The sequence below is a fragment of the Paroedura picta genome, chromosome 15 (genome assembly GCF_049243985.1).
Source record: "Paroedura picta isolate Pp20150507F chromosome 15, Ppicta_v3.0, whole genome shotgun sequence".
NCBI classification, from domain to species: domain Eukaryota; kingdom Metazoa; phylum Chordata; class Lepidosauria; order Squamata; family Gekkonidae; genus Paroedura; species Paroedura picta.
In genome coordinates this window covers 15233554-15248169 of record NC_135383.1, presented here as the reverse complement: position 1 = coordinate 15248169, position 14616 = coordinate 15233554, and the positions used below count along the sequence as shown (strand labels likewise).

Sequence of the window (14616 nt, the reverse complement as noted above, 5' to 3'; positions counted from 1 at the left end):
ATTTTCTCAGTGGTGGTAGCCATGCAGGGAGGCACTGACAGCCACATCCCCTCCTAAGGAGGTACATGGCCCATTTGTTGTTGTGGTTGTCACTGTTGAGCTGCAATGAAGTTTCTGGTATACAACCAATGTAAGCAGTCATCTCAATGCCCAGTCTTCTTGGGTTCCCCCCCTCTTGTTATTGCTGTTTTGTTTATGACTATGAGTCCAAAACTACGTGACTCCCATCTTCCTTCTCAAAAAGAAGCCAGGAATCTCTCTGTTCACACCTTCAAACAAGCACCCTGAATGAGTGCAGCTGCAGGAGCCACGGGAACCAACTCTTAAGAAATGTCTCTATTAGATCCTGGTAGTAAATGCCTCTTTAGACACCTTCCTAGATGCTATAAGGCCTTTACTCACCATCCCAAAGTGCCCAGGGCCTTTGATGTTGTTAGGTTCCTTCAAGTCATTTCATGGTGACTTTATGAACAAAGGCCAGCCATCCAACTCTGTCTGCAGTCATTTATTTAATTCTAACCACTTATGTCTATCCATCATGCTCTTTGTCTACCTCTTTGGCTTCCTTCCATCTTCCCAATCGTAGCCATTTTTTCTAATCCATCATTGAGTGTATTAGGTGTCCAAAGTATGAGATATGTTTGTTTACAGCTCACTGCCTCAAGAGACCAGTTGGGTTCAGTTTGGTTCATCACAGATCCATTTGTTGTTTTTGCAATCCCTGGAATTTTCAGTAATCCTCTCCAGGTCCAAAATTCAAAGGCATCTATCTTCTTTCTCTCACACTTCTGTATGGACATGGCCCTATCCTTATCCATTTAGTGAGAAGGAAAGGTGCACTAGGGTGATAAAAAGTTCTGGAACAGCCTTTCTCAACTTTTTTTTACTGTTGAGGATCCCCTGAAATACTCTTCAGGCTTCGAGAAACACCAGAAGTGGCATCATCATGCAGAATATGGTTGAGAAGTATAGCTATGTATACACCCACCTGGGATGCTTCCCCTTCCCACCCTCTCCAGACTCATCATTGGCCATTTTGGGAGGGGAAGGTAGGTCAACATGACCATATATGGTCATATCATCTGATAAATGTTTAACACATTTTAAAAATATATAAAAAATAATTACCTCTGACCCATTCAGGAAACCCTTCCAGGACCATCAAGAAACTATAAAACCCTGGTTGAGAAAGCTTGCTCTGGAGGAATCCATGGAGTCAGTCATGTGATATATGTCAGTCATGTGATATATTTCCATAGCACGTCTGGATACAGTGATTTAATCTTCATAGGTATATATCAAGCTGCCTTAATCTAAATTTGATAATTGATTCCATCATGGTTAGTATTATCACCTCAGAGTGGCAGTGCCTCTCCAGGGTCTTTCACATCACCTAATATCCCATCATTTTAACTGGAGAAGTCAAGGATTGAACCTGGGGCCTTTTGCATGCCAAGCAGTTGCTCTACCACTATGCCACAGCTCCCTGCTCCTTTGTCTGTGTCTGGGTTCCATGATGACTTTCTTCAATTATGGCTGAAGCTTTGCAATTAATGTTTTTCCAAATGATAAACAGGATTAAAAGGTGACTCTAGGCAAAATCTACATAGGTGCATCTTGTTTTGTGGTCTGTGTGAAGAGAGCCAGTCTCAGATAATGATACAAGTTGAGGTCCCAGAGGTATATAGATACAACTAAGAGAAAAATAAGCTACATAGCAGATGGCGAATTCCTGCTGGGAGTTTACACACCCCATCATCTATGAAGTTCTGCCTTTGAGCTCTGTTCCCTGCACAATATAGTCTTTAGGTAGGTTTCTTATTTCCTTCTTGCTTTAAGAAGTGTGACTGTTTGATGCCATTTACAATAAGTGGACATTAATTAATGCTAAATTACAATCGAATTCCTGTTGAATTGGCTATGACATCTACATTAATAGCTGGCAAGTTCATTCTGATTAATGTTATCACAGCTGTTAAGTACTGGGATTTATAATCATTTGCGAAAGCTGCTAACGAAAAGTCTTTCTCCGCAGATTTCCCTTGAACAGAAACAAACATAAAATGCAACTGAATGTGTATCATTAATTTAAATAAGTAGTTTGTTATATGCAAATGGTGGGGAGAAAGAGAGAAGGAGTTTGCCTCTTCACAGGGGAGGGAGAACTCACAACCTACTTTGCTTTCGTTGTTGTTGTTATGTGCGAAGTCGTGTCTGACCCATCATGACCCTGTGGACAATAATCCTCCAGGCCTTCCTGTACTCTACCATTCCCCAGAGTCCATTTAAGCTTGCACTGACTGCTTCAGTGACTCCATCCAGCCACCTCATTCTCTGTCGCCCCCTTCTTCTTTTGTCCTCGATCGCTCCCAGCATTAGGCTCTTCTCCAGGGAGTCCTTCCTTCTCCTGAGGTGGCCAAAGTATTTGAGTTTCATCTTCAGGATCTGGCCTTCTAAAGAGCTGGCAGGGCTGATCTCCTCTAGGACTGACCGGTTTGTTCGCCTTGCAGTCCAAGGGACTTGCAAGAGTCTTCTCCAGGACCAGAGTTCAAAAGCCTCAATCCTTTGATGCTCGGCCTTCCTCATTATTAACAGTAAAACCTAAAATGCACTTTGATTCCATTCTATGCTTGTATAATACTGGTACACTGGTATGAGCTTATTTGTGAGACTACTCGTATTCCCGGGGGAGGGCTCTTGTCCTTCCCTGTCAGGAAGGGAAGGCTGCCAGTCATTTGGGCAACCTCATGGCCAACAGAAGAAGTGGTGCCTCTCCTGCTTCCCCAGTTTCTGCTCAGTGTCCAACAGAAAGGTCCCATCCTGGGGAAACACCTCACCCAACTCTTGGCCAGATGTGCTCCTGGCAAACATCTGCTTTGCCTTTGGAAAACTGAGTTTTCAGGTCATGACCTTTTAGGCCTGGTTGACCCCTGTCAAAGCATGAGAAGGTGGAATGCCAGTAGATAAAAGAACAAGGGGACAGAGCCTTTACAGAGAACTGACTTCCCACTTCCCACAAGGCAGCCGCTTTAAATGCATCCAGACTTTACCTTTGACTTGTTTTCTGGGATTCCTCCCTTTAACAGCCGACAGAGACCCCGTTCTGAAATTGCTGCTTGCCCCAAATCCAAAGTGGCAGGGTTAAGTGGTGCCCTCAGTTATATTGCCTCTAATTTTTTTTTTTTTTTAGCTGACTGTCAAGGTCTGCTCAAATGTTGCCCCTGGTGTTTGCAACACGCCATCCCTCCAGGACCTGAACATAATTTGCAGACTCCAAACTCATTCCCAGCTACGCATTAACGACTGAGCCACTGAGCTTCCTGCCTTGTGAGGCATTGACAGGACAGATAAGTCATCCAGAAACCCAACAGGATTAAATCACTTATGAGAACTTCCAACCCAACTGGATTTTATAAATGATACCTTGCACAGAATAGTATTATCTCCATGTGGTTCAATTATAGCAGGTAATATAATCAGCTAACTCAGTTAGCATGCTGCCATTAGGAGCAAGTGAGTATTGTGCAGTTCGGAATTCACCTTCATAAAACCTCCCCGTTTGGTACGCTTTTCTGGCTACGGGTGGAAGGATTTCTCCTGTTTCATTCCATCGCTGTTCCAGAATTCCACTCTGCCCTGCATTACACTTACCCTGGATTCTAGTTTTATTAGGAGGATTTCTAGATATGCTTCTGCATTTGGAACACGCGTAAATTGTGGCTTATTACATTTCATCTACCTCTTCCTCTTGCTCCCCATTTTTTAAATTTATTTCATTTTTATACTGAAAGGCTCAGGGCAGGTGACATCCTGACGCAACATACATGATGTAATCATCAATAATGCAATATCAAAAATTTAACATAGTAGGTCTAAATTAGTTAAAAATATTTAACTTGAGTTAAAACTATTTCTACCATCCTAGCCCCTTAAGTCAAGCTTTCTCAACTGTTTTGTGACTTTAGAAGCCTCTCTGCCCTCCCCAGTTAAAAAAAAAGATTGGACCAGAGGGACCAGGTCTAGAGGCACTGCAAGTGGCTGCCCCATCCGACCTCCATTATTTCTTATGGTGAGGAAAAATAGATTCTCTGGTCTGTTTGTAAATTCCCATGATAGGAAACAATGGCGGTCAAATGGGGGTGCCCTGGAATGGAATTCCTGGGCCATTCTTTTTGAAACGTGGGGGTTCTATGGATGGCCCCAAAGCATATTTAGGAGACAGATCTTGTTGCAACAGAACTAAAGATTCTTAATACCGAGTGAGGACACTAATAGCAGAATCTCAGAGATACACCATCCTTGGTCCATTTAAGACAATGGGCTTTGAAGGGAATGATGATGATGATGATGATGGTGGTGGTGGTGGTGGTGGTGGTGGTGGTGGTGGTGGTGGTGATGATGATTTTTATAACCCACCCTCCCCCGTAGGCTCAGGGTGGGTGACAACAATATAAAACAGACAACAATACATAATGAAAATAAGCAATGTATAAATTTAAAATTAGGGTTAAATAATTAAAAGCTGCCTCCTAAAAACCATTACAGAGAGGGGATGGGTTTAATGTTTGGATCATTGTTTCGTAAGTGGGATTCTTGGGCAGGGAGGCCTGCAGCTTACTCTATGGTGGTTTTTCGGCCTCAACCATAGGCTGGCGGAACAGCTCTGCCTTGTAGGCCCTCCGGAACTGTTGGGCGTTTCTGGAGGGCCCTGATCTCCCCAGGGAGAGTGTTCTACTGGGCCAGAGAAAGTAGCCTGCTTTATTGTTTTGGGGGCAGGGATTCTAAGCCAAGGCGGATCACTTGATCTTAATGCTCTTTGAGAGTGGTCTCATGTCCTGGGGGCTGCGGTATCATTCTTGGAGGCGGACTAGTTCAGGGTATTTTATTACCCCAAGCCAAATGCAGCCCATGCATCCTCCTGTTGCTGCAGAGCCTGGTTCAGACCTGAGGGTCAGCAGAGAGGGGTCCATCACTGTCAATGCCACTTACAACTAGAAACAAGTTGAGCCCCTGTGACCACAATGCATCCCAAGCAATTGCCCCAGAGGGTTCTCTGGAGAACCAGCCTTGCTCAAAGACAGATACCTAATGGAAAGCTCATGCACAGAATATTGGGAAACCATCCTATCCCTTAACAGACTAACTACTGGGCAGTCTCTGTAGAGTCTCACACCTCTCAATCCTTCTCCACGCCAGGATAAAGATCCTTTTGGGGCTCCAGGTAAGCAAATGATGTTTGCGGCTGAACCAAATGATTGATTATCCTTGGCAGTTTTACCTTAAGTTACTCTAAATGCTGGTAACTGTGCTAAATCACACAGTCTGTTGCTCTAATCCTCAGTGAGGGAAGAAAAACTCAGTAGCTCTCCTCTTATGTCAGGTGCAAATCAGTGGGCGCAAACAGTAGAAGTCCTCACTTAACCAGGACTAAATGAGTCCTTTGCATTCTGAGCTAATGTGGATCAAGGGGGAAGCTGGCCAGGGCTGGAGAGAGCATGACAGGGAGGTATCTTTCAGACATAAAAAGGCTTCAGTTAATCACTAGGGAGTTTATTTCCTGCCTGATTATTTCAGGGATTCTCTAGCCCTATAATGGAACAGTACTTAGATTCAGATTCCATTATACAGCAGACAGGGATTGTTTAATAAAGATCTGGCCATAAGTAGATGTGTTTGGAGTAGGGATGGGCATAAGCCAGTTCACGCACCCAAACTCATAGTGAATTTAGTTCATTTTGTGCCCTCTGAACTTCTGTCAGGTTGGGTCTGGGGATTCGGCCCGTTTAAACCCAGAAGCTGAGCCGGGTGGCCCACCTGCCAGGCTTAAATGGCTGTGAGCCATTTAAACCATCCTTTTTGCTCCCCCCCCCCCATTTACAAGCTGGCAGCCATTTCATCAAATGATTTCACTCCCCCCTGCTATAATACCAACCGATCTATAAAACAAACAATGGAAACCCAAGAACTGAAACCCACTCTAGGTACCTCGTACAGTTTTAGGCTGACTGCTTTTCAAGGAGTTCAGAGCAGTATACATGGTTCCAGTCCATTGTTTTCCTATTCTCACAACAGCCTTGTGTGATAAATTAGGGTGAGAGAGAAGAATTGGTCCAAAAGAGCTTTTTATAGCAAATTGGGCGTTTGAACCCAGATCCTAGTCTGACATTGGAACCACACTGGCAAAAAGTAAAAGAGAGCCAGTGTGGTGTAGTGATTAACAGCAGCACACTTTAATGTGGAGAACTGGGTTTGATTCCCCACTTCTCCTCCACATGAAGCCTGCTTGGATGACCGTGGACTGATCTCAGTTCTCTTTGAACTCCCTCAGCCTCATCTACCTCTTAAGGTGTCTATTATAGGGATAGGAAGACTAGATAAGGGTAAGCCCCTTTTAGATACCTTTGGGTAGAATAAAGCAGGATATAAAATACCAGTTCTTCTTTTTGCGAGCAAGCTTGGTGTACTGTTTAAAAGCAACAGCCTCTAATATGGAGGTGCCTGTTGTGGGGAGAGGAAGGGAAGGCAATTGTAAACCGCTTTGAGAATCCTTCAGGTAATGAAAAGCGAGGTATAAAACCCAATTCTTCTTCTAAGTAAACACTTAAAACCCACAAGGCAAAGGAAAGTTACTCATTTCACACCTCCATGTCCCCCTCTTAATTCTAAATAGATGCCAATAGAGGTTTAGATCTAGGTAAAATATCCAATAGACCTTCAAAATGTATTCCCCTTCTTGGATGCTCATCCTTGGCTTTGCTGCCATGACAGTTTAGCTGATTGTTTGAGGGCAGCCTCAGAGTTGGGGGGGAGTACGAGGACAAGACAGGGGGAAGCCAGCTTGTCTTGTCCACTGACATTGAGTCTCCTTGGTGTGGGTCGCCCGGCCCTCCGAGGTATCCATCAGCAGGCCTGCCTAGAGCACAGGCAGGAGTCAGGAAACTAGCCTGAGAAGCTAGTAAAAATTTAATGCACTCTGTAGTGTGGTCATGTCCTACTCACTCATGGCAAATAATCCCCGATGCCTGCAGAGGTAAAATGGAGCTGTAATGTGCTTGCCTCCTAACCCGAGCTGACAGCGATGATGTACGACTACCATTAGCGGAAAATATCACTTCAACTAACCCATGATCCAGCTCCGCTAAGGGTCATATTATCCATGAGGAACAAATTACATTCCCAAAGTAAATACAAATTTTCTACACAAAACGGGCACCAAAGAAAAGCGGACGGGGGAGGAGGCATGTGTGTGATGGGGGGGGGGAGATGTGGAGGGGGGGAGAAAAAGAGAGAACGGGAGGGCTGTGTTACCTATGACAACGCACCGCTGAGTGACAAAGATGGCAAAAGACAGAACAAATAATCCCCAGAGAGAAAGAGAGCGAATACGATGGCGGGAGCAGCCCACTGAGCATGCACTCAAGCCTGTAATGAGCACCGTTTCCCCTCCTCCTCCTTCTCCTCGCCCCTCAGGATCAAGCACATCATCTTCTTAATGCCGGTCTCTTTGCTTGGCATTTTATTGCCACTCTCGCGTCAGGGCTGGACTGCAAATCAGGCTTCTTGGGAAGGAAGGGAGAAGATCCTGGTATCCCCCAGTTCTGGGCTGTACAGGTGAAAGGACATCCTGAAATACAGACCAGCTCAGCAGAGATGGCCAGCAACAGGGAAGAACAAATGGCCCCTATTTTGCTTCTTCGGGACCCTATTTGTATTTGCTCCTTTTGGTTCTCTGCTTTTTGTGTTCTTGCCTTTTGGAGATGGTGTCATGTACAACAGGGGTAGTCAACCTGTGGTCCTCCAGATGTTCATGGACTACAATTCCCGTGAGCCCCTGGCAGCATTTGCTGGCAGGGGCTCCTGGGGATTGTAGTCCATGAACATCTGGAGGACCACAGGTTGACTACCCCTGGTGGACAAGTTGGAGTTGTCTGTGTGCATGTTACGATAGTCACAAGCCACTAATGGGAACCCCAGCAAGGGGCTTTTAAGGTAAGTGAGAAGCAGAAATGGATTTTTTGGTGGTCCCCTACTCAAGCAGCCACCCTGCTTAGCTTTTAAGACAGCCTTTCTCATCTGAAATATTCTTCCGGCTTTGAGAAACCCCATGAGTGACACAATCGCACAGAGTATGGTTGGGAAGCAGAGCTGTATACATGCCCTCCCAGGGCCCCATCCATTCAGGAAGTCTATCATTCACGATTTAGGAGAGGGGGGGGTGCAGGTCAACATGACCGTATATGGCCATATCACCCAATAAATGTTTACCAAATTTTAACAATACATAAAAAATTAGTTAACTCCTACCCAATTGGAAAACCCTTTCAGAGTGATCAAGAAACCCTGGGGTTTCACAAAACCCTGGTTGAGAAAGCCTGTTCTAAGATCTAATGAGATCGGACTATAGGGGGTTGAACGACCCTTTCATAGGGGTCATGGCAGGGCGAGCAAGTGTGGGGGGGGGGCTCCATCCACACAACAGCTTTGTGGGGTAGATCAAAATTGAGCGTTCCTCCGTCTGGAGCAGCAGCATGGTGGGACAAGAGGTAGAACTGAGAAACCCCGGGGAAAAAACCCAATTTATATACAATCATAAACAATGGATCTTCATGCCATTGTTCAGATTCGGTTTAATTTCTGTGAAAGAACCCTTGCATAGTTTTATGGTTGGGGGTCACCACAACATGAGGAACTGTATTATAGGATCGCGGCATTAGGAAGGTTGAGAACCACTGCGTTAGCCTATCCTTTAAGTTGAGATATTTTGTCCACATGTGCCTCAAGCTGAAAAAAAGGTTTTTCCTTATTGAAATCCCTTAAATGAAGATGCCAGAGGTGAAACCGTATGCTCTACCACTGGGCAACGTAGTCCCTTGTAAGTCACCCCCCCCCACAGAAAAGGACTCCAATTGTCCAGTTTTATCAAGGGGCTGCTTTTCTGTTGAAATGTTATTATTACCAACTCCTCCCGTTTGCCGATGTTCTCTCCCCCCTTTGCCCCACCCCTTGGCAACCGATCCGAGAGATCGCTGCCTGTCTGAACGAAAGGGAAGCTTCCACTTGTCAGTTAAACCAAGGAATAACACACAGCATCTCTTTATAGTGTGTACTTTACCTGTCATCCAACGGACCATTATCATGTCACGCCGGAGTGCTCTTTTCTCCAGGTCACTTTGTTTAAAATGACATGGATAATGCACATGTCAGGAAACTGACAGTCCCCATCGTCCTTCAGAGATTTGGAGAGCAAAACACACACACATGCCAGATGAGTGCCTGTTCTTATCTGGGGTCCCCCTCTTGGTCTATCATCCAAGTCAGGCGGAACATGATTTCTCCAGAGAGCTCCCTTCCTTTTTCCCCCCATTTCCTGATTTTAAAGAAATAAAATAAGCACCATTTGTCTTCATCTGAATATCCTTGACCTGTCCAAATGATGATGTGTCACTTTTTTTTTTTTATAGAGGAGACGATGTCTGCTGAATGACAATGAATGCGCAAGGGCTACCGCAAGGGCTACCGAAACGGACTGCATGAATAGAGCCTATGTATCCGTGTGCACATGCATGTGTCCCTTCGCATGCTCTCTTTCCAGGTGGCTGCCGCTGCTTCTTTTTAAACAAGCTGGAACACACGAATTTGCAACTTGTCGAGATCGAGAGGTGATCGGAACAAACAAATGGAAGCCAGAAAAGCATCTTTCTCTCTTACTGCCGATATATTCTGACATGGTTTAGATGACGGACGCACAAAGAAAAAGGCTTGACAAGAAAGAAGGACTCATGCTCCACATAACAAAGAAGAAGTCACGCAGTCGGTAACTACAGTAATGAGTACCTGGCTCGGTAAGCTTTTGTGCAATGTGAAATTGCTCCAGCACTAAAGGGGAGGTGCGCCCACCCATCCAAACCAGAGGATGATGGGACTTGTAGTTTTCAACATCAAGAGAACAGAGATACGCCACTGTTTCAATAGTGAGTGCCTTCAATGTGTCTTGGAGAGATGAATGGACCAACGATGATTGTATTTATTTATTTATTTATTTATTTATTTATTTATTTATTTATTTATCATTAGACTTCTAGCTCGGCACTGCTGTGAGCGGCTCGTGGCAGGTAACAACAACTTTAATAAAAGCCCATTAAAAATCCCTATATAAAGATACAGCATTGGCGGCATTACAGCCCTCCCAACCCCAGTCCCAATGAAGTAGCAACCCACCTTGAGGAAATAAGGATTCGCCTGATGACCTTCCGGAGCCTGGTGAGGAGGCCCTGATCTTACTTGCTCTGGCCTCAACCAAAGATCTGGCAGAAGAGCTCTGTCTCGTAAGCCCTGCAGAACTGTGATAGCTCCATCAGGGCCCTCAGCTCTCCCGGGAGCTCATTCTACCAGGTGGGGGCCAGGACTGAAAAGTCCAGGCCCTGGTCAAGGCCAGAGGAACTTCACTCAGGCCAGGGAAAGATAAGTGGCCACATTACCATTATCATATATGCATACAAAGGAAATGTGTTTCTATCTCATCCTGAACCTCCCAGTCTGGCAAATATACCCGATGGATTGCCTCTCCACCTACACCCCTCAAAGAGCCTTGCGCTCTACTACTTCTAACCTCCTGGTGGTCCCTGGCCCCAATGAAGCCCGCTTGACCTCAACCAGGGCCAGAGCTTTCTCCATTCTGGCCCCCACCTTGTGGAACGAGCTCCCAGAGGAGATCAGGGCCCTGACGGAACTCGAACAGTTCCACAGGGCCTGCAAACGGGAGCTCCTCCACCAGGCATTTGGTTGAGGTCGACCTAATCCATAGCTTCCAACTGCCCCCCCCAAGCCAAGCCCCCCCTCTACCATGACTGTTAACGAATCTGTTTCATGTAAACCACCCTGAGCCTTCAGGGAGGGCGGTATATAAATACAAAAACCAACAAACAAATAAATAATACGTATGCACACAGAAATTTCCATTGTGGCCAGGAGATGGAGAAGTCACTTCAGCTCTCCGAGCTGGTCTCCTTACAGAAAGGGCCACCCTAGGGAGATCTGCCCAGTAGCAGTTGTTATCTCAGCTACATGCCTGGTCTTGTGTGTGGTGTTTGAGTAGGTGAGAACCGAAGGAGAGTCTCTTTCTGCCCTAAGCCCTAAGCCTCATCCGAACTGGATAGAACATCCTCACCTGGAATCAACTTTTGAACCGCCTGTCAAGAACCTATGTGCACCGCTATTCCAAGCAGGATACCCAGAGAAAGCAAAAGCCTGAAGAACAAATAATGCATTTGTTCTCCCCCCCTAGCTCAACATTTCCCTCTGCTTTTAAAAACCCTTCTTCTGTTTCAAATCCCCAAGTGCACATTGCATGAGCAAAGACCAGTCCTGATCTGGAGGCCACCCGAGACGCATCACATCAGGGGAAACCAATTGCCACGGAGCCTTCTTATCTGCAGCCGACAATGACTCTCCTGCCTTATTAACCCCAGTTCCTCCCAATGGCATTGCATTAATTTCAAGTGGATAATGCAAGTTCATCATGATGTCAACGTGCAATTGGGGAGGCCACAAAAGCTCATGGGGGAACACATCTCCTCTTAATTGTGTGGATGCTATCTCTGCTTCTCATCCCCTTGCAGCTCCTGTAGCTTCTCCCCTTTTTATTTTCGCTTCTTTACCGCCTACACATCTCCTGACTTTTCTTCTCCCAGCCACCTGTTTTAAATTTCCCCCTTTCCTTGCTTCTTTCCATCCCCCCTTTCTTTCCTATACTCCCCCTTTCTTCCATGTCTCTCTGTGATCTCTCCTATCACCCTGGCTTTCCTTCTCCGCATCTTCTTTCTTGAAATTCCTGACTGCCCACTCCTCTTTTCCTTCCACCATACTTCAGCTTATCAAATGAAAGAGCAGCAAGTATAATTATGGTTCATCCACCATGGTGGCCAAAATTTCGTAAAGCATTCTCACAAAATGTTGGTATTTGAAAACGTTTTTTCCCCCCTTTTATCCCCTCTTTTTAATAAAACACAGGCTTACCCAGATATTTCCTTTATCTGTGCACGGCCCCACTATGTGGATTTTTTGATCTGCAGACTGAGACTGAGTTCAGAATCATATGTATCTTACCGTACTTTGCCATGCTCACACGTAACCTGGAGGCATGGCTAAACGTATCCTGTTGGCATAAGTCAAAATGGCAACTTTACTGCTATATGCAATTTTTTACCAACAAAGAAATGGTCGTTGTCATGAGCGATAGAGAACACATTTAATACCAAAAGCTGAACTTCCCATTCAAAGATGATCAAGGAACATAGCTTTCATTGAAAAGATTGTTTTACCAAGGAATTTTCTCATGGAAATTTAACACCAGGCATGGGCATGAATGTTTGAATCCATTACAGTCATCTATACATGTAAGAGAACATCCAAGTGACCACTGTATTGGAGCTTTTGGGTTCTACTGTATCAGTGTACATATTGTATGGCACTGATATATCCCAGGCTGAAATAAAATTGTTTGAAAGGTAGTTGAACAGATAGAAAGACTTCAAAAAACAATAACTTCCTTACCCTTCCATTGGGTGTCAACATTTAGCCAGTGACATTAAAACATTGCTCAAAGACAAATGCCAGCATTCAAAATAGCAGCAAACACACTGGTTAGAAGCATTTGGCAAGAATATTCACAATGTTATATTAGAGCTCCAAGCTGAGGGACGCCATTAAGGTTTGTCAGTAAACCACATTAATTATCCATATCCACCCAAATTGTGGCTTATGCACACACCATTTTGTTTTCCTGAGGTGACTCTTCTGGTAGCCTGAGCTCACAACCACCCATGGCGGAAGTGATTCCGCCATGAGCAACGCCTCCTTACCGAGTAGGAGGATGTGGCAGGAGTGTAATCTGCCTGTTAGACAACCACATGATGCGTCTTTTGGGTAGGACATGTGGTAAAGGGATAATGCAAAGAGGGAGATCACATACAGTGGCAGGTCTGGTTGTAGAATGCAGAAAGCTATTGATGTACCTAGAACTTGACAGCTATTAGCTGAGAACCACGGGGAGAACCAAATGTACTGGTAAAGAAATATGGATTCAGTTCATCATTATGCACATTCCCAAGTGTGCAGAAGCACTTTTCATATTACTCCATGTTTCCCATTCCAGAATTTACCAGGTACCAATTAGAGACTTACCCCCACTTGAAGAAGTGATTTAAGATGATGTTCTACTTTAAGAACAATGGTTGCCAAGGTCTGAAATGGTCAGGTAAATAACACCTTTGTTCTAGGATATATTCAGTTAGGCAGATTCTGAGAAAGCTAAACGTGGGAAGGAAATCCATTACCTTGAATAGGTTTTGGAGTCCTTTATTTCGGACTACCTCTTCTAAAGATTGCTTGTTTCCTGCAAGGTTGGGATCACTCCCCAACATTTTAGAGATGGCATAATGCAAAACATATTGTCTACATTCGGTAATAATGCATGTGTGCTTTCCCCCCACTGTTTCCGGCCCCAAGTCCCTTGAACAGCATGAACTGTTTAGAAAATCTCAGTGAACTGAACACCGCATTAGCGTTTTAGCAGAACCGAAAGTGGAACAAAGTTACTTTTGTGAAGTTACCCCATGTAAAACATTTCCTACAGAAGTGAAAGCATCAACGATTCATTAGAGACCTGAGATAGCAAGCCATGTGTACAGACAGCAAGATCAATGCTCTGTCACATTAAAAAAGAGAGAAACTCCCTGCAAATTAAAGCAAACAAACATGAAAATAGGGAAAGGTTGTTGGCCAGTCTACTCTCCCTGCTGAGCTAGTTCCAAACTTGCAGAGTATTTTGAATTTAGGAGGATAGCTGGCACATCCTAGGAGGCCGTCCAGTCCAGTCTACCATCTAAGGTGTCCATCACCTCTTTCTGGGACCAGTGTAGGACATGGTCTAAGGCCAGGGATCATCTCAAAGAGAAGGGAGAGACTCTGATCAAAGACAAGAAACAGTAAATCGGCCCTACCTTCTCTTCTTGATCGCTGTCACTGTCACACTGCAATGGAAAGGAAAGTCCTGATTAGCACAAACAAGAATATCAGAGATCTCCCATACAAAAGAATAACATGAAGCTTTCTGTGTTGACAAACCCTCAACTGAAAGGCTGATGAGATCTTAGGGTTGCCGGCAGGGAGTGGGAGGTGGGTGGGTGTTCTCCAGGAAAAGATGTTGGCACGTTGGAGACGTTGCAGGGTGACATTCTGGCATTTGGGCAAAACTCTATAGTAAAATTTGCTTCAAACCATAGTGTTTTGGCCAAAACCCAGAGTGTCACCCCCCTTGATGACCCCTATGTGCCAACATCACTTCCAGGTGATGTAAGCATGTTGCATTAAAGTGCGGCATTCTTCCAGTTTAGCAAGGTGTACCTGGGAAGCAGGGGATCCGTGCCTGGACCAGAGGAGCTAGCAACCCTATGAGTTCTACAATGATAGACCACATACAAGCTCTTCCTTGTGGTTGGAAAACTGAATCCCAAAGTGCCCTATTCTATGGCTATGATTGTTCCAATAAATATGGCCTTGTGGGGAGAAGACTGATTGGACCCCTGTCTCTTTTGCTTGGGAGCCATTTTGCCCAAA

At 45.0% G+C, this 14616-nt stretch overlaps 1 protein-coding gene across 6 annotated transcripts in view; it reads right to left on the bottom strand.

Annotated features, from left to right (window-relative positions):
* Positions 1-14616, bottom strand: part of AUTS2 (activator of transcription and developmental regulator AUTS2) — a 675677-nt gene that overhangs the window by 210375 nt on the left and 450686 nt on the right. For all 6 annotated transcript variants that reach the window (XM_077312657.1, XM_077312656.1, XM_077312658.1 and 3 more), the window contains one exon: positions 14001-14030. In XM_077312657.1, coding sequence (XP_077168772.1) covers positions 14001-14030 — 30 coding nt within the window. The remainder of the gene's footprint in view (positions 1-14000; positions 14031-14616) is intronic.